Source organism: Vespula pensylvanica, chromosome 24 (genome assembly GCF_014466175.1).
Source record: "Vespula pensylvanica isolate Volc-1 chromosome 24, ASM1446617v1, whole genome shotgun sequence".
Classification (NCBI taxonomy): domain Eukaryota; kingdom Metazoa; phylum Arthropoda; class Insecta; order Hymenoptera; family Vespidae; genus Vespula; species Vespula pensylvanica.
Genome location: NC_057708.1, coordinates 1,863,058 through 1,882,787, shown reverse-complemented (window position 1 = coordinate 1,882,787; position 19,730 = coordinate 1,863,058). Strand labels below are relative to the sequence as shown.

Here is a 19,730-nt window from a genome sequence, read left to right as displayed (position 1 = left end):
ATCGAACTACGTAAGAAAAAGATAGAAAAAACACATCGGGTTATCTCTTTACATATATAAGTTTAACAAATTTCTTTATTACATGTATATGTTAAATACTGTACATGAATTAATTAGTCCTTTAATTCTATTTTCATAGACATATTATTGCAAGCGTTGCAAGAAAATACTTAAATATATATATTTTTTTTGTATTATGTATATAAATACGTATGAAGATAAAATTATTTGACATTCAAATTATGTTTTACATTCATGGTATTCATTTTTTAAATAAAATCATTATACTGATATTATCATGATTAATAAATTCGATGTTAGATCGCTCTTACGTTATAATCTGTCAGTTTAGTTTATTTTTTTCTTTTTCTTTTTTGTACAAATAAACTTAATCTACCAAAATTAATACGTATTGTAAATATGAGAGCATAAATAAAATAAATTCTATATAATTTTCTTGAACAATTTATATTCTATTGTATGTCTAGTTTCGAGTTTTATCTAGAGAAAAATGCTATATTTTCCACTGAAAACTAATTAATTTGATCAATATTATTATAATTATAGAACAAATATGTTTAATATTATTGCATTTCTTTTTCATATCCTTTTTTTTTTTGTTTTTCTCTCTGTAACAAAGTATTTGCTACGGAATCTTGAGAATATTGTGCATGTATTTGTATAAATACATGGTAAATAAAATGGATGAAAGAGATTCATATGAATTAATAATATTCAATTGTATACTCTATTATAAAGTACACACTATATGCATGATAAGAATATTGTTAAATAGAGATTTTACAGTACATATGTATGACACACACACATTACTTTCATCTTATAACAGATGTAAGAATTTACATGCGTTATATACCATTGTCTTGTAAGCTAATTGCTAGAAGATCATCTTTCGCTACTCCAATAACTTTTCCCAATGACTTCTGAAAAAATAAGCGTCGAATTTCGAAGAGTTGCTTGAATGTTCGAATTTATCGAAAACTCTAGTTTTTCGAAACTTCTTTCTATAGAAATTTAGCATTTTGATGTCACTTACCTGTACGATTATTCACTGGACTACGACTACGGGAATAACTACGACTATAACTTCGACGATTTGTTCGTCCATTACGTTCTCTACTATGGCTTCGACTTCGACTTCTTGTATAACTTCGTTCTTTACCGTTACGACCTGTTCGAGTTCGCCATCGGTTTCTTCCACCTATTTATATATATATATATATATATATATATATATATATATATATATAATATGTTTATTATATTATACATACCTAAAGTCTTATTATACATTGCTCAAATCAATTAAACTTTTTATAGCTTCAACCAAATAAATGAGAAAAAAGAAAAAATAGAAGTGACCAAAAAACTAAATTGATTTTCCATTACCTTATTACCTACATTTATAACTCGTACCTTGTGATATAAGAAATTAGTTACCATGTTCATACGGGATAATGACTACAATATGTGATCTATTAATTGTTTTGAGCAATATATGAGTATCAAATAATTATCAATATGATAACTACCTCTATGCCTTCCATAAGCTGCTGATTTGCCTTCTGCAAGCTCTAAAAGTTTCGGATTTATAACTTGGTTTGCTTCCTTTAATACTTGAATTAAATCATTAGCCTTATTAGAATTATTGGGTGTGAAGAATGTATACGCAGTCCCAGTTTTTTGTCGTCGACCTGTACGTCCAATTCGATGAACATAATCTTCTGAACAAGAAGGGTAGTCAAAGTTGATAACAAACTTGACGTCTTCAACGTCTGAAATGAAGGATTTATGTCAGCTAATAGTTTCTCCTATTAAATAGATTTTAAAAACACACATCTCTGTTATGTAGAAAGCAGTGTAACGACAAATGAAATACACTGCATCAGATATAGATTTTATACTTCGAAATATAAATGTAAAATAGATGAAAAGTTAATACGCTCTCCAAAAAAGATATATATATACATGACTTTAGTTTCACTGTAATCTTAGTTGATTCTTCTTTTCAAATATATAATAACTAGTTGAGGAAACCATAAATCATTGAAATGTAATACTTCAAAAGAATGAAATGTAATAAAGTAAACAATGTATGAAAAAAAAAGAAAAAGAAAAAAATAATTATAATTATAAATGTACAAGTTCCTAGAATAAACAAATATAAATTATACATATAATTATTTATTTTTACTTTATACTTTTCTGTATTTCTTTAGAGAGCGTTTAGCGTAAAATATAAAAGTTTAAAACAACGAAATAATTCTTATATATTAAGAATGACTTCAGTCACTTTCTAAAAATATCGAAGTACAAAAAATGAAAAAATAATGAATTGTATAATTAATGAAAACTAGATATATATCTGATGTGTACGCTTCAGAGACGACGATATCAATCTAAAAGGATAGAGAAAAGAGATCGATATTAGAAAATGGACCAAAGTCACGGATACTTAGAGAATTTGATTTGAAGATTATAGTTAGTAATATAAAATATGAGAATGATGAGAGAATAGAGAATATAGTTATCACATGGATTAGAAGGAAAAGAAGGAAATGTAAATAGTTTAGATGGATATAAATATTATATGTATACGTATACATATATGTATGTGTGTATGCATCTATGTGTTCGTGAGTGTGATGTGTGTAAATATATAGATATATAAATATATATGTATATACGTACATACGTATTTATATGTAACGTATATATCGTGTGTATATCGATTAACTTGATTTGACTATCATACTATAAAATTAGGCAGTGGGCGAGTGTCGCTAGCAACGTACGGGCAGGGCCTGGCTGTTTGCGCTCGCTCCAGCTACAGCCTCCGCCGCTCTGTTGCTACAGGGCACATTGAGGCTCTGGCATCTGCTATTCATGCCACCGCCTCATCGGACCGTTGTTGGGTCTGATTAGCTCGAGCAGCCAACGCAGGGGACACTATTCTGGCAACAACGACCTGGTCAGCCCAGATGGCGTACAGCGCAGCGTAGGACTGAGATATCCAGTATGTAGGTAGTAAAGTAGATCCCGATTTGGCCCGGACTGGCCCTTCACGTAATTGACGGATAGAGGCACGCGCCGCAGCCAGCGCAGACAATGCAAACTAGTGCACCACCGAACAAAGAGGCGGCGGGCACCCCCAATATGCTTTGCATTACCCGGCGTGGGCCTGCGCGCAATGTGCCTCTGCAATGCAAACAAACATCCAGCCGCGTTAGCTACATATGTATCTTTGGCTCTCTCCTCCTATTCAATATAGTTCTAAAATATTTCTATGCTTTCTATATAGTTTTCGAATCCTAACATTTATAATTAAATTATATATAATTTTAGTATATCAACGTACAACTCTATATATATATATATATACATTCAGGCAGCAAATTTTGATATATTATCGTTTTTCTAAATCCTAGTTATATAATCAATTCTTACTAAATTTTCTTTTAGCTTCATAAGAAATACTGACAAAGCGCGCGACAAATTATTTTCAAAATATTTCTAAATAAGCTTTGATCAACAATTTATAAATAATCAATTTTCACAGATATCATTTTTTACTAATAATAATATTCTAGAATATGCTCTTTTTACTTTCCTACTAAATTGTATAACTAGAAGAGTGCATTGCACAAATACCCTTCTAGTACAAAATTTGGATAAATTTGATAACTTGTTATTTACTGCCGTAATTATAGATCCCCTTGTATAACAAACAAATAATTGATATTATACCATACTGTTATCTTATACTGTAACAGGAATAGAGAAGGTGTTATTAACTTACCAAGACCACGTGCAGCTACATCTGTTGCAACAAGAATAGGTGCTTTGCCTGATCTAAAATCTATAATAAAATATTTCTTTATAATATGATCTAACAGTAACATGCATATATGTGAAATTAAAGTAAATCCATTTATATATTTATGTATTCATACCTTGTAAGACCCAATCTCTTTCTTGCTGCGTCTTATCTCCGTGAATACAAACAGCTGGCCAACCGTCGCGTTTCATTTTTCTTGTAATTTCATCAACTCGACGTTTTGTTTCAATAAATACTATAGTTTTATTTTCATTTTCTGCCATTATCTCTTTTAAAAGAGTACTTAATCTGTAATATCAAATAATGAAACGTGTTAAAATTAAATAAAAAAGAATCAAATAAATCTTATGATACTTACTTATTCTCTTTTTCATAATCCTGACATACATCGATTATCTGTAAAATATTATGATTTGCTGCAAGTTGTAAAGATCCTACATTTATTTGAGCATAATCTTTAAGAAAGTCTTCAGCTAAGTTCTTCACTTCTTTTGGCCAAGTAGCTGACCACATTAATGTTTGCCTATCCGGTCTTATTTGTTCTATAATTTTTCTAATCTGTGGCTCAAATCCCATGTCCAACATTCTATCTGCTTCGTCTAATACTAAATATGTACATCTTTTCAAATTTGTTCTTCCCGATTCCAAAAAGTCTAGCAATCTACCTGGCGTTGCTATAACTATTTCGACACCTCCATCTAAATCTCTAGCTTGAGCTCCTTTAGGAGCACCGCCGTACAAGCAAGTATTTCTTATGCCCGATGAATGACCAAAATCATCTGCAACCTGTTGTATTTGTTGAGCAAGTTCTCTTGTAGGAGCCAATACCAATGCTATTGGACCATCCTTTCGGCTTAGTTTCGGCTGGCTATTAATATGAACAATAGCAGGAAGTATATATGACAGTGTTTTACCAGATCCCGTAGACGCGATTCCAACCATATCTCGTCCACTTAACGCGATTGGCCATCCTTGGGCCTGTATTGACGTAGGTTCACTGAAACCTTGCCTTCTGCACATAAATTAGAAAAATCGTTAGATACTATATATCATACAATTCATACATCAATAATATTATTATCAACTTACTTGATTTCTTTAAGTACATAATCAGGAAAACCTGTTTCTTCAAATGTAAAGACAGGATTCGGTATATTTTTTCCTTTCAAAGTAATTTCTTTTTCACTTCTATACTGTTCTACCATACGTGGATCACGATTCTGTACGACATCGGTTGGTATATAAAAATCTTTTTTAAAAGGCTCTAATCTACTAAGATCCCATCTTGGTTTTCGCAAATTAGCCCCAGGCTGACCTCGGTTGTTACGGCCACTGATACCTCTATCACGACCAGCACCTCCTCCCCAACTTCTTCTATCTCTAGGTGATCGACTACGAGATCTTGTTCTTGATCTACGTCTCCTGTCTCTGTCACGACTACGGCTAGAATTTTAAAAATCAATTTTAAAAATGTTTACTATTTTAATTAAAGATTAAAAAAATTTCGATATTACAAAAAAATTTCTATTAATAAATTTCATTTTACTTGCAATTTGTTTTGGAAAAAATGTTTTCTTTTATATTTTACCTTCGATATACATTTATTATAATATCTAACTACTACATATAGGTTAATTCATATAGTTTAAATTTTAATCTGTAATTTTAATTCCAGCTGGAAATGAGAGGTTAGAAAAGTATACCTTAGGGTTACAGTAATACAGTAAAAATACAATATATAATCTCTTTGAAAGATTGTATATATAAAATTCATTCTTATCGTAGAAAATTCAATCCTTTGTTATACGATTAGAAAGAATTCATTCTATTCTACTTATTGTAAATTACTCTTAACTAAGCTTTAACTTGTTTAACTTTAATGAATAATTATTTAGTTCATACATACCTTCTATAGCGTCCCATATTGAAGTCTCTATATAAAATCTTTTTTTAAGATAATGCGTATACGAGTGCTTGATTACCAGCTTGAGAGAAAGTTAATGTACACAATACACGTTTTAGAACGAAACTGACGAAACACAGCAAAATGACGCAAAAGGAAACGAGAGCCGCAGCCATTACGGGCGGTAGCCGACCGCTATCCTTTATTCTTTTGTGGCGGATTCTCATTGGTTTATTTTTAATGTTACACTTTAACCATAGAAATAAAAACTATTGGTAGAGTGACTTCGACACTCTATTGGTAAATATAACTATATAAAAGTACCAATGGCGACACGAGTCGTGCAGTTTAATAGATGGCACTAGCCACATCCTGTTGAAAATTTGAATTTCCGGTTGAAAAAGCATATATAAAAAGGGAATTTACCTAAAGCTCGTTCATTTCCAAAGAGAATTCCGTAAGTGTACTTTATTTTTCTAACAAACGTGTAGTAGTATTAGCTTTTTCAGTTAACTTAAAGTTATAGTGAAAATATCAGGTATGATATTTATTTAATATTTATTAAAAAGATATTATTTATTGTATGTAATTGTTATGTTATTTTACTTTGTTTACTGTTATTATAAATGTTTGGTGTTTTTCTTTCTCTTTTTAGAAAAGTGTTTAAGCGTCTATACCAAAATTAATTTTTACAATCTTATACATCGCACCTTTGTTTTAACTGAAAACAAAAACTTCATATTTTATTAACGCAAAATACAATATAATAATTACAATGGCAGAATTACAGTAAGGATATTTTTTTTATTTATATATATATTTATTTATTACATATTATATTTTTTTTTATTTTTTTCATAACTTTTATTATCTTTATGTTAGATAAAAATTATTACATTATGTTTGGTATAATTGTTTTTTATTTATATTTAAGAATGAATGAAGGATGGAATAGTGATCAAGAATTTGAATATCCATTTTCTGTAGAAGAAAGTATACCTAGTCAAAAAATTCATAAAACAAAGACTAGATTTAATAATGTTAGAAATTATAAAAATGGTTCACAACAAACAAAACCACATGGTCTAATTATAAATATAGATTCAAAAAAAGTAGGTAAACTTATAGGTAAAGGTGGTTGCAATATAAAAGAATTACAAGAGAAAAGTAATGCAAAGATTAAAGTAAGTGTAATACTGATATTAAAAGAGATTTAATGAAGGGAAATATTTTAATAAATCATTAAAATTTTTTCAATTTTTTACATGTAGATAGAACAGTCTACTACATATGGTATTAGTACAGCTACTTTAACTGGATCTCAAGCAGCACAAAACAAAGCTAAAGAATTAATTGATGAACTATTAAAAGATCCTCCACAACCTGTGAAAATTGAGCAGGAAAAGAAAAAACAAATCCCTTGGAGTCAAATTAATAAGAGAAATGTAAATTTTATTTCACATTTTCAAATTATAAATATATTTTTTAATGAATCGAATACAAATTTAAGTTAATATTTTAAACAGCATGAAGAAGAGCCATTTTCTTATCCACCTATATACAAGAACTTTTACAAAGAGGATTCCGTTATTGCTCAAATGTCTGCGGGACATGTAGCAGAAATAAGGTTAAAGAATAATAATATTGAAGTTCAACATGTGTTTGATGATGAAGAAAATACTGCTAACGAATTATGCATCCCTAATCCTATTGAAACGTTTGAACAAGCTTTTCATGTAAGTATAATACATAAAGTACAAGATTGAAAAGTTATGGTATAATAAAAAAAATAAAATAAAATAAATAAAAAAATTATATACAATTATAGAATTATCCAGAAGTTCTTCAAGAAATAAGAAAACAAGGTTTCACGAAACCAAGTCCGATACAATGCCAAGCATGGCCAATTCTACTTAGTGGCAAAGATATGATTGGTATAGCACAGACTGGAACAGGTATTTATATATATTTTTATTATTTAATTGTAATTATAAATATTTATCAGATTCTATAATTTTTTTTTTTTTTTTTTTATTATTAGGCAAAACATTAGCATTTCTTTTACCTGCATTAATTCATATTGTTGGTCAAAAGACTCCTTTTAATGAAAGACTCGGTCCTAATGTTCTAATTTTGGCCCCAACTAGAGAATTAGCATTACAAATAGAAAAAGAAGTAGGAAAATATTCATATCATGACATTAAAGCGTAAGTAATTATATGAAAATAGATTTTTTTTTATGTAATAACAATTGCATAAAAATATTAATATTATTTTAGTGTTTGTGTGTATGGCGGTGGTAACCGACAAGATCAAATAGATACAGTAACAAAAGGTGTACAAATAGTCATAGCTACTCCAGGAAGATTAAATGATCTTGTATCAGTAAGAGCTATAGATGTAAGATCTGTAACATATCTTGTACTAGACGAAGCGGATCGTATGCTGGATATGGGATTCGAACCTCAAATTAGGAAAAGCTTATTAGATGTGAGATCTGATAGACAAACTATAATGACAAGGTATTTTATACATACAGAGAATTATATATATATATATAACATTATATAATCTATTTATATTCTTTTAATGTTTATAATAGTGCTACATGGCCACCAGGTGTTAGACGCTTAGCACGATCGTATATGCAGAATCCAATTCAAGTATTTATTGGATCATTAGATTTAGCAGCTGTACATACAGTTAAACAACAAATTTATATGATCAGTGAGGAAGACAAAATGCCTATGGTAAATTGTTATATAGTTGATGTTTTTCATCTATATTAATTATTTTTTATATAAGTATCATTATTTTTAGTAAATAATATATTGATTTTATGAGAGAACATTAATTTTTATATATATATATTTTTTTTATTAGTTATATGAATTTATTCACAATATGGAACCTGAAGACAAAGTTATTGTATTTTTTTCTAAAAAAGCGAGAGTAGATGATTTATCGAGTGAGTTAGCTCTCGCACATATTAGTTGTCAAAGTATTCATGGTGGCAGAGATCAAGAAGACAGAGAACTAGCCATAGAAGAATTAAAAACCGGCTTGGTACGAATTCTTCTTGCAACTGATGTTGCCAGCAGAGGACTTGACATCGAGGATATAACGTATGTTTTATTTATTTTTCTTCTTTTTCTAAGATTTCTTTTATCTATACATTTTATTAAGAAAAACTATTTTTATAGACATGTCTTCAATTATGACTTCCCACGTGACATAGAAGAATATGTTCATCGAGTTGGACGTACAGGACGCGCTGGTAAAACTGGAGAGAGTATAACATTTATGACCAAAGATGATTGGTCACATTCCAAAGAACTTATCAGTATTTTAGAAGAAGCTAGTCAAGTAAATAATAACATTCAAATCTATAAAATTATTAGCTTTAGATATAATCCTATGCATTTAAAGTTTCACTTTATGTAAATCCTCTTATATCATTAAGTTTAATGTGTTCAAATGTTTATAGTTAGTGCCAGATGAGTTATACAGTATGGCTGAAAGATACGAAGCCTGGAAAATAAAAAAGGCAGAAGAACGAGCGAATAATCGTTCATGTGGGCGAGGCTACAAATCTGGCTTTAATAGACAAAATAGATGGGGCGGAAAATGGTAATTTTTTTTACCATTGATCAACAGAATGATATACGCAATTTTTTTCTTATTTTTTTTTTTCTTCCACTCAAAAACATACAAATCAATCCATTTTTAAAGTAATGCATTTTACTTATTACATTATGAAATTGTGCAATGAAGTATTTTTCTTATATATATATATATTTTTTTTTTGTTCCAAAATTCTCATTTAGTTAATTGCGTATATCAACACAGGAGGGGAGAAGATAAAATAATCTATTTAAAGTAACTATATTTATATATTTGTATTTCTTGTATAGACACATTTTATATCGTATAGAAATAAATGTGATAACGTTAAGTACTTCTTATTTTTCTATAAATCCCTTTGATAAAATAAAAATGTACCAATGTAAAACTATGTGCATAGTTGCATATGTGGGTATCATATATATTGTATTATAATATAAATAAACTTTATATCAAAGTCAATAATTGTACAGATTTAAATCTTATTACCAACTTAATAAATTTCTTCTTAACTGATAAGTTTTTTAAGAGTTTCAATACGTTTTTATAAAAATTAAATGTCATTTCTTATAATATATTTCCTATACTGTTTGATGCAGAATAAATAGACCAATTAAACATCAATACAATTTAAAAGTTTTATATAATCGTACAAGAAAATAAGTAAGAACGAAGTTAATTATAAACCTTAAAACTTTTCGTTTTAGTATATTTTTCGGCAAATATCTTTCCACTTGGAGTTGGAACAGAGAAAGCGATATCTTCTAACGACATTATATATCCATAGAAAAATTTGGATCTGAAATATTGATGATAGTGATTTTAGAAATAAATACTATTTTATTTCTAGATCTTAGAATAGATATTATTCTAATTCTACAGATGAAAGATATAGATCCATCATCTCTTTTCTAATATTTTCTAAGCATAGAGATTAAGAATGCATATACAATACAATAAAGCTAAGCTGTGTAGTTTTTACTTTTTGAACAATATTAAATAATAAATGTTTTGCAGAGAATATTCCAATTGAAACTTAGAAATAAGTTATAAATAATATATATAGAATAATATCCTGAGATATGTACCTGAGAGTATCTACAAGTTTAGTGGCTATGCCTTGTCTGCGATGACTCATTGCTGTCCATACAACATTTATACCACACTTAGCTGGTGTACTTTCAGCAGTACAACAATTCAAATCAATCAATTCTGGTATCATCCTATGTGCAATTTCTATGTATTCTGCTACAAGTACACCTAATATATTCTTTTCTCTAATGTATAAATATACCTAAAGAAAAAGTATGTTTATTTATCCATATCTGATACATACTCCACACAAACAACAATATTTATTTACCTTTTTATCAGTATAGTTTGGAAGAGATGAATCAACTAGACCTAAATCTCTATCTACAACAGTTAAAATTTCTGATACCTTTTTCCAATATTGCTTAGAATCATTTGGTTCAATTAAAATTATTCTACTTGATGTTATAGGATCTTCCATAATAATTCTTTCATTTTTCCAACCCTATTGCATAGAATATGAATGTAGATAATATGTTACATAAAAAATTGGTACATATTTTTATCAAATGTTTTAGATTGTTCAGTTACTTACTTGGAATTTTAAGGTTTTCACACTATTATGATAATTCAAATGAGCATTTTCATCTTCAGGATCACCCAACTGATACACAATACCACATTCTGAACACTGCGTCGCACCAAACCGTTTTTGACCTGCATCTAACTGATACTGATTTTCGCTGCCACCACCTTTTGCTGATAATTGCCATTTTGTTGATTTTTTCATTCCATATGTAAACTTTGTAACATCATTTTCTCTATAGAGAGTATAAATCTTAATGTAAAAATACTATAAGCATATATAATTATATAAATTTACATTATACATACGCATTTTTCATAGAATATCCTTTATTAAATAAAGGATAATATTTTTCCTTATTTTCTTTTTCAACTTCTGTCATGTCATTAAGATTTGGAATAGTAGAAGAAGAATTTTTACTATATATAATAGATGGTACATCTTTAATATTCATAGACATCATTTTGCTTAGTTCATTTGATGGAGATATTTCTATATTGCTTGGTGAAATAATAGATTTTAATGGAGAAAAAGTATTTTTCATATTATTGCTAACTAACGTCTCCATATTATCATATTCATCATCTGCCCAATCATCCTCCAATACCTTCAAAATATCATCTATTTTGCTATTCTTTATTATAAGTTTGAACTCTGGTCTTTCTACATCCAAATCTGTAGCATCATTTACAGATATATCTATAGATTTTGACGACTTGCATGAATTTTTAAATAAAGAATTTTTTGATTCATTATGTTCAATCTGATTATTCAATTCCTTCAATTTATTACTTGGATTTACTACTACATTAGCAACATTAGGTTGTTGAATTGTTGAATTAGAAATATTTTCTTTCAAAAATCGTTTATTGGAATCAACTTGCAAGATTGTTTTTTCAATAATCGTTCCCTTATTGGTACCTATTTGATCTATTTGTTTTACATTAGAAGATTTAAGATAATTCTGTTTTTTATTTACAGATTTATCAACGTTTTTAGATATTTCTTTAGATGATTCTTTATTAACTTTTAGCTTAGGTGGTTTTGGTTTTTTAATTCCATGAAACACACCGGCATTGATTTCACGCCACTTACGTCTCTTATATAAATATTTATGATTCATATTATATTCCACTAAATTTTATCTTCTTTTTAAATATTTAATATCTTATCGTTCATTAATATACGTTGTTTTTTATCCAATATCCAATATTAAATATGTCAACGAGACGATAATAAAATTTAAAAGGACTAACCTTGCATACAAATTCTGTAAATTATTCGTGTAAACTAATTAAAAATTTGTTTGGACAAAAAAGATATGGAAGAAAATACACAATAACAACTATTTTATAATAGTCCACAGATTAATAAAAGTGAAATTGATAAAAGAAATCTATATTTCAACGGCCACTTTTTTTTTACTTTTCTCTGCACGTGATTTCGCGCTTTTTCCTTAAGAAAACTAAGAAATGTTCCGATTGGTTATTACTGCCATAATGTTGAAAAGAAGTTCATAGAATAGATTGTTTCTGTGATATACTTCCCTACTTTGAAGTTAGGTATAAATGTTTGTATACTAATCTGATCATTTTTTATTCAATGCCTGTCACTTTTTCAGGAAGTTTTTATGGTATTATATATTGTCTATTTTAGGTTAGGTTATTTTGTCAAATAGTGTGAAATACAATTTTAAATTTAATTAATAGAAAATCGTTTAACAAGGATAAATTGAATTAAAAACGAAAACGATAATAAACATCGTTCTCAAAGAAAAATAATAAATGTAAATTAATTTTATCAAATTGAGATAAAATGTATTTGAATGAAATAAAAATGATGACTGCTGATGTAAACATAATATATGTATAATTATATTAAAATAGAAAAATATATAAAGAAATAAACGAAACTGGTAACAGAAACCAGTTGAAGAAACAAATTTTTCAATTACTATGGATGATTTAGCGCGAAAATTAATTTCTGGGACATACGAAGAATTTTCTAAAAATACTCTTCAAGTATTTATCAAAAATGTAAGTTTGTTTGACACATCTTATATGATAACTTTTTAATTTACTATATTTTTCTAAATAGTAAACACACAATTTTGTAAGATTATTTTATTATTTTTACTAAGGACGCAAAGGTTAAGAAATAAAAGGTACTTTCGTTTAATAAGTTTTTCTTTGTTTGATTGTTTGTATGTGTTTTATATTTTGTGTATCTTGTGGTTTCTTCTTTTTTCATTATATAAATAATTTATATATATACATATATATAATAGAACTAATATATTTGCAGTAAAAAATGTTTTTTTGCAAAAATTTTCTTTAAATGTTTCTTCATATATAATATGATTTATTTTTATATATGATTTATTTCATCTATAGTATGAGGACAAAACTAAAATTGAAAGAATATGCAATAGCCAGTTACGAGAACAAATCTGGGAGAAATTATTTGAATATCTATCTAAATCTGAGTATGCATCTATGCATCTTAATTGTTTAGCTGCGTTACGCATACTGAGGTAATTGTTAATAATTATATTAATATAATTTCCATATGAATAAATTTTGGTTATTATAATTATAATTAGAAATAGGCAAAAAATATGATTTACATTTTTCTATATATTACCATATACAGCCGAGACAAAACTGATTTAGATAAAATTGTTACTGCAGAAATGGTAACGTTATTATTGCGATTAGCAGAACTGGATTGTCAGAAGAATGAACAACAGATATTATCTACAAATGGTAATTATTATACCTTCCATTCAAGATTTATCCTAATTTATTTCTTTCTGATCTTTTCAGTTTCTGTAGAATCTGCAAAAGTACTATGTAACTTATTATATCATAGTTTTAAAGTGCGAGAATTAGTAATAGAAAAAAATTGTTTAGAAAACCTAATTAATCGCATTAATAAGTATACTGTCAATTCGTCACATGAAATGAAATTGTTTGACATTAAAATGTTATTTATAATAACCGCGTTAAATACGTCAACAAGAAATACTGTGAAGGAGTTAAATGGAGATTTTTGTTTACTTAATATATTAGATGAATTATTGGAACAACATAAATCGAATGTATCTATGTCATTTTCTATCAAGGTATGTCGATATATGTGATCATGTCTTATATATGTGATATTATATATAAATACTACTTATATTTTCCTTTCAGAATGATGATGTAATGTTAATTTGTGATATTTTAAAAGTTTTATTTAACTTATACATACATTCTGAAGATTCTGTGATAGAAGAACAAGAAAAAAATAAAAAATTAACAACGTGTTTATATAAATTTTTATATAATAAAAATTGGTCAAAATATAAGGACCTTGTAAGGTAAAACTTATTGACATTACAAAAATATTGCTTTTATTGAATAGATTTCTTAAATCCTCTATATTATTTTTATCATATTATATTATATTATTTTTAGCAATGTTATAAATTTATTGACTACTATACCACTAAAAAACTATATACAAATGATGCAATCTAACGAAAACAATGAAAATAATATTGTATATCAGAATACTGATGTTACAACAGTATCTGTTGTACTGGAATTTTTAGATCAGAAATTAAATTATACAGAAAATCTATTAGAAAATCTTTCTCCAGTCGTCACTGTCCTTATTAGACTCGTAAAAACAGACAAATCTGTTCGAAAATATGTGAGATTACAGGTAATATGATAATATTAAATTAGAACTATTCTATTATAAGATGGTATAAAGATTAATTTTTCCTATTATTAAAATAATAATTATACATATTCAATAGGTTTTACCACCATTGAAAGATGTGATGAAACGTCCAGAAGAAGGAACAAGTTTAAAAGCAAAGTTATGTAAACTTTTAACTTCTCCGATCACCAAGTTGCGAGATATCGTTGCTGAATTTCTCTTTATACTTTGCAAGGAAAACGGTATATGTTTATTTAATAATATATAATGAAGGTTGGATACCTTCAATATTTTTTTTCAATTATCTATTATAATACTCAATGAAATATAATACTAATAAAATATTAATTATATAGTTAGCCGTATGGTGAAGTATACTGGATATGGGAATGCAGCAGGTATGTTTGCAAATAAGGGATTACTAGGTCGTAATCAAGAGAAGATATCATATTCTGAATCGGAAGATAGTGATACCGAAGAATACTTAAAATACAAAGAGCAGTATGTATTATGAATCATATAATATATCAATTTTATTATATTTTTTAGCGTAATAATATTATTATAATTTGAAGGATAAATCCAGTAACTGGTTGTTATGAAAAGATCAAACCAAATCTTTTAGAAGGTATGACTGACGAACAAAAGGAATACGAAGCGTTACAACTTGTTAATCTTGTAGATCAATTAACGAGGTTTGTCTTTTTTTTTCCTTTTCTTTTTATAAATTAAATAAATTATAGTGCTAACCTAATATAATATTTATAAATAATATTTGATTAATTTATTTTCATTAGAGGAGGCGTAGTACGACCTTGTAGAATTGGAGACGACGGTAAACCAAAACCTATAGAACATGTTCTAGAACTACAAGACGAGTTACAAAAACAACAGTACAGGCGGGAATCAGATTCAGATTAATTATTTATGACTGAAAGAAAAGAGGTGTGATTATTATAAATTATGTATATTACTTGTGTAATATGTAGGAATTTAATAAATGTTTAAAATAAATATTAATTCAGCTTAATAAACACGAACACAAAGCTAATACTTATTTGTAATATTTTCTATATAAAATTTGAACAAAAATCTAATCGATTAATTATTATATCTGTGAAGATATAATGAAAATATCAGTTTGGTCAGTTTACTTACTTTATTGAAAAAGAACAAAGAACAACGTTACAAATTAAACAATTGGCAGGAAATAAAAGATATAACATTTTCCAAAATCACATGAAATATTTAAACATTACAATTTTGGTAAATTGTGTTATGTGCTTTGTGAGCATCACAATATATTATTATTGCATTGCAGCCTATGCGCAGATAAGAATGTATGTTTCTCTACATGTTTTTTTTTTTATTTTTTTTTTTTAAAGAACTGCATAGTAATATCGTTTGAGAATATCTTAATATAGGATAGCACATATAAATTGACAGGTAATGGCAAATTGAGCTGATATGATGAGAAACAATGTATGATTAACAGAGAACATTTACATATTTTAAGACTAATTTTGTCCATCCTATAGTAAAATATTTCCAATCTAATAATACATTTGACAAATATATAAGTAGCAAATATTTCATATCTTTAATTATGTAATACGGTATGTAGATTAAAATATTTTTTTTTGTTTGTAAAAGTGTATATAGATGTGTATACGTATAATACCATAAATTTGTTTATATTTCATATAAAAAAGAAACTAAAATTTCCTAGGTACAAGGTAGAAAAAAGCCGATAGCTATTAAACAAAAATTAGAGACTTCAATTATCGATATTCGTAGACTAGCGTTGACAAACTTTGGAGGAAATAAAGGGGGGTCGGTACGTACAATAATAATAATAAAAATAATAATAATAATAATAATAATAATAATAATAACAATAACAATAAGAATAAGAATAGTAGTAATAAGAATAAGAATAGTAGTAATATTAATAATAATAGTAATAATATAATAATGATAATGTTCATGATAATGTGATAATGATAATGATAAATGATTAATGACTATGAAAAATCATTAAATCGATAGAGAAGCGCAGCGAAATACATTGGGGAAAAAGCAAGTTTGTAGTAATGAGTGTGTAAAGGCTGAGTAGTTATCTCAGGCAACCAATATTTCATATATAGTCAGAGACATTATATGTCTAAATAATACATTAGATTATAACGTGACCCATGTTCCTTGGCGTCTCATTAGCATATAAAAAATATATTGATATACACGCTCTCTCTCCATATTGCTTTACAATTTACGTTTTTTTCTCAAGTTGTACTATTCTTATACAGCATAACATTTTGAAGTACAAGATGATGTTTGGAACATTTAAAAACACTTCGCCTCATGAAATATTTCATCCTAGTAAAACACCAATGGAGGTTTCAGGAAAACATGGTTTACGCACAGTGAATCTGTTGGAGTGTGTATTATTATTATTATTATTACATTTCTCTCAAAAGTTTTCTTTGCTTTTTTTTCCAGTAAATACACGGACCATGTGTGGTATCTGTATGTATATCGAATTATTAAAAATAAACGTTTTGCTCGCTGTTGTGCAGCATCCCATCATTTACATAAATGTAATATTGTATATCATATAGAACATTTTTTCAATTATACCTTCTGCCTGCTGAGAGTGTACAACATTTAAACGCTGGTAAAAAAATTCACAAAATTTTCTCCTTTTTTTCTTTTTTTTTTTTTAAATCTTTTTTCTCCTCATCATCTCCCCGTTCTCAGCTAAATCTTACGGTACCGACGGAAATTTATAAAAACAAACATATAAAGGGGGAAAAAGAAGAAAAAAAAGATAAAAAAAAGCAAGAAACCTGACTATATATATATATAGAGATAGTTTATGCAACGTAACTTTACGATTGCTCAATAGCGAGCATTCGGAAAAACAGTTCTTTTTCTTATATATATATATATATTTTTTCGTTTTTTTCGCATTTTTTTTTCTTTTTTATTTATATATATATTTTTTCTTTAAATTTTTTTTTGGTTGAACAAACATTAAACCGTGTTTTAGATCCTCATAAAACGTTACCTTTTAGCGGCAACGTCAAAGGCCTTTTTTATTCGTCGATCATCGTTAAAATCGCAATCTAAAAATTAATTGGGGGAATACAGAGATCATGGAACTTCAAAGGTATACTAAAATACAACTTCACAGTTCGGCATACCAATGGAATGCAACTGTTGCGTGCGTGCGTGTATTATGTGTGTAATGTATACATGTACGTATATTATGTATTTATGTATGTTGCATGCATGCGTGTGTCTATGTATACAATGCGTTTGTTTACGCATTGTTAGTTAATTTGATATGTAAATAAAGTACCTCCGAAAAAGGAACGTGTCATCAAAAATAAATATATTAGATAGATTAGATAGATGTGGTGTGTCTGTGTGTCTGTGTACTTGTATGTGTACGTGTATGTCGCGTATAAAAGCGCCACGCTCGCTCATGTGTGCGCGCGCGCTTTCTTATCGGCAAGTATATATTTATTTTTTATTTATTTATTTTCCTCACCCCTCTATCTCCCCTACCTCGCGTCTACCGCCTTCACCCAAAACCCGTGTTAAGTATTATTACATCAAATGACTAATGTATATAAATAAAGCCAGTGCTCTTGAGGAATGGAACAACATAACATTTTTTATGCCATTATAATAAGACTCTCATTATACTTATCATCTAATGACAAAATACATTAAATATTTGTACTTCAACTGACTAAGCAAGAATTATACCGTAATTCTGAGTGTGTTTTTCCTTTCTTTTTCTTGGTTATATATATATATATATGTGTGTGTGTGTGTATATATATATATGTATATCCTCCTCCTCCTTCTCCTCCTACTACTACTACACTACTACTATTTCTCCTTTTTTTCTTTTCTTTTTGCTTTTTTTTAACTCTAAGAATCACCCCCATATATCTCATACGTGGCGGCGCATACGAAGTAGTAGCGGTAAGAAAGATAAATCTATAATTAATAAAATAAGGCGTAAGTAATATATAATATGTATTTTATATATATATATATATATATATATATTTATATATATATATATACACTCCGATTACGATTGTTTTGGCACTAAAGAATTTAATTCCTTCAATCATTATCGTTAAATAAAGGATGTAAATATATGGATAATGTGGAATGCACTTAACCAAAATATAAAAAAAAGAAGACAAAAACAAATAATATTAATAATAATAATAATAATATTAATATTAATAATAATAATAATAATAATCATCATCATTAATATTCGTTATTACACCTAATTATTACCCTCTCATATATATATATATATTTTTTTTTACGGGCAATTAATCTTTTGTTCCTTCTCCTCCTCCTTTTTCTCCTTTTTCGAGAGACAATATGACAGGATTTTACGCGCTCATTATTCATGTGTTATTCATACGCGTTGAGTATTCGAGTCAGAAAAAAGAAAGAAAAAAATTAATATTAAAAATTAAGGATTAAGATAACACTATTAATCCTTAAAAAAAGAAAAGAAAAAGAAAGAATCCCAAACAAACAAAACTAAAATGCAATAAATTGTATAATTCCAAACAAAAATAAATAATTATTTCTCTTTTTTTTTTTGCTTTTGTTGTTTGCATTAGAAATATTTTTTCAATTTATTTTAAAATAGTACACACCCACGTCAAGAAAAATATAAAACAAACAAACAAAAAAAAAGAAAATAAAAGAAAATGGAACACAACTCTATAATATATAAATAATATAAATACTCATTTTTTCTTTTTTTATGCTAGGCCAAAAAAGAAACAAAAAAGAAGGAAAAAATGGTTCGTCGACGAATAATTGCATAAATAAAAATACTACAATAGTAAATCGAAATAATTAGGTCTCTAAATAAAGCCCCTCAAGCACGATTAATAATATAATTCTTTACCGTAAGAGAGAACGAGAGAGAGAGAACGAGAGAGAGAGAGAGAGAGAGAGAGAGAGAG

The 19,730-nt window shown here is 27.6% G+C and overlaps 5 protein-coding genes and 1 long non-coding RNA gene across 10 annotated transcripts in view; 3 read left to right on the top strand and 3 right to left on the bottom strand.

Annotated features, from left to right (window-relative positions):
* Nucleotides 1-57: 57 nt before the first annotated feature.
* LOC122636922 (probable ATP-dependent RNA helicase DDX17) lies at nt 58-5,967 on the bottom strand. 3 transcript variants are annotated; one of them, XM_043828614.1, is made up of 8 exons: nt 5,766-5,967; nt 4,949-5,302; nt 4,218-4,871; nt 3,975-4,147; nt 3,821-3,880; nt 1,554-1,796; nt 1,058-1,222; nt 58-944 (listed from the first exon to the last, which is right to left on the bottom strand). In XM_043828614.1, exons 1-8 carry the CDS (start codon nt 5,780-5,782, stop codon nt 907-909), a joined length of 1,704 nt encoding a protein of 567 aa, XP_043684549.1. In that variant the 5' UTR covers nt 5,783-5,967; the 3' UTR covers nt 58-906. The 3 variants fall into 3 exon arrangements, with proteins under 3 accessions (XP_043684549.1, XP_043684551.1, XP_043684550.1); XM_043828616.1 differs by lacking the exons at nt 58-944; nt 1,058-1,222; nt 1,554-1,796 and adding an exon at nt 2,250-3,279; XM_043828615.1 differs by lacking the exons at nt 58-944; nt 1,058-1,222; nt 1,554-1,796 and adding an exon at nt 2,250-3,219.
* A 245-nt stretch (nt 5,968-6,212) lies between these two features.
* On the top strand, nt 6,213-9,863 carry LOC122636931 (probable ATP-dependent RNA helicase DDX43). Its single transcript, XM_043828626.1, has 12 exons — nt 6,213-6,300; nt 6,418-6,551; nt 6,697-6,946; nt 7,034-7,207; nt 7,289-7,498; nt 7,591-7,717; nt 7,804-7,969; nt 8,042-8,284; nt 8,365-8,512; nt 8,646-8,887; nt 8,966-9,128; nt 9,250-9,863. Exons 2-12 carry the CDS (start codon nt 6,538-6,540, stop codon nt 9,394-9,396), a joined length of 1,884 nt encoding a protein of 627 aa, XP_043684561.1. The 5' UTR covers nt 6,213-6,300; nt 6,418-6,537; the 3' UTR covers nt 9,397-9,863.
* Nucleotides 9,864-10,010: 147 nt separating this feature from the next.
* LOC122636932 (N-acetyltransferase ESCO1) lies at nt 10,011-12,483 on the bottom strand. Its single transcript, XM_043828627.1, has 5 exons — nt 11,313-12,483; nt 11,014-11,239; nt 10,750-10,923; nt 10,475-10,680; nt 10,011-10,185 (listed from the first exon to the last, which is right to left on the bottom strand). The coding sequence occupies exons 1-5, from the start codon at nt 12,125-12,127 to the stop codon at nt 10,062-10,064; spliced, it is 1,545 nt and encodes a 514-aa protein (XP_043684562.1). The 5' UTR covers nt 12,128-12,483; the 3' UTR covers nt 10,011-10,061.
* A 14-nt stretch (nt 12,484-12,497) lies between these two features.
* Nucleotides 12,498-12,748, top strand: LOC122636933. Its single transcript, XR_006329095.1, has 2 exons — nt 12,498-12,566; nt 12,661-12,748. It is a non-coding gene; the product is annotated as an uncharacterized LOC122636933 (long non-coding RNA).
* A 211-nt stretch (nt 12,749-12,959) lies between these two features.
* Nucleotides 12,960-15,729, top strand: LOC122637141 (synembryn). 3 transcript variants are annotated; one of them, XM_043829085.1, is made up of 10 exons: nt 12,960-13,040; nt 13,398-13,537; nt 13,657-13,769; nt 13,830-14,128; nt 14,202-14,368; nt 14,466-14,715; nt 14,813-14,957; nt 15,072-15,216; nt 15,291-15,410; nt 15,513-15,729. In XM_043829085.1, exons 1-10 carry the CDS (start codon nt 12,960-12,962, stop codon nt 15,634-15,636), a joined length of 1,584 nt encoding a protein of 527 aa, XP_043685020.1. In that variant the 3' UTR covers nt 15,637-15,729. The 3 variants fall into 3 exon arrangements, with proteins under 3 accessions (XP_043685020.1, XP_043685021.1, XP_043685022.1); XM_043829086.1 differs by lacking the exon at nt 12,960-13,040 and adding an exon at nt 13,150-13,168; XM_043829087.1 differs by lacking the exon at nt 12,960-13,040 and having other exon boundaries at nt 13,399-13,537; nt 13,695-13,769.
* Nucleotides 15,730-18,581: 2,852 nt separating this feature from the next.
* The window catches only part of LOC122637137 (B-box type zinc finger protein ncl-1-like), a 12,298-nt gene continuing 11,149 nt past the window's right edge, over nt 18,582-19,730 (bottom strand). Inside the window, exon 10 of the transcript XR_006329131.1 lies at nt 18,582-18,726. The gene's annotated coding sequence lies outside the window, so the exon portion shown is untranslated. The remainder of the gene's footprint in view (nt 18,727-19,730) is intronic.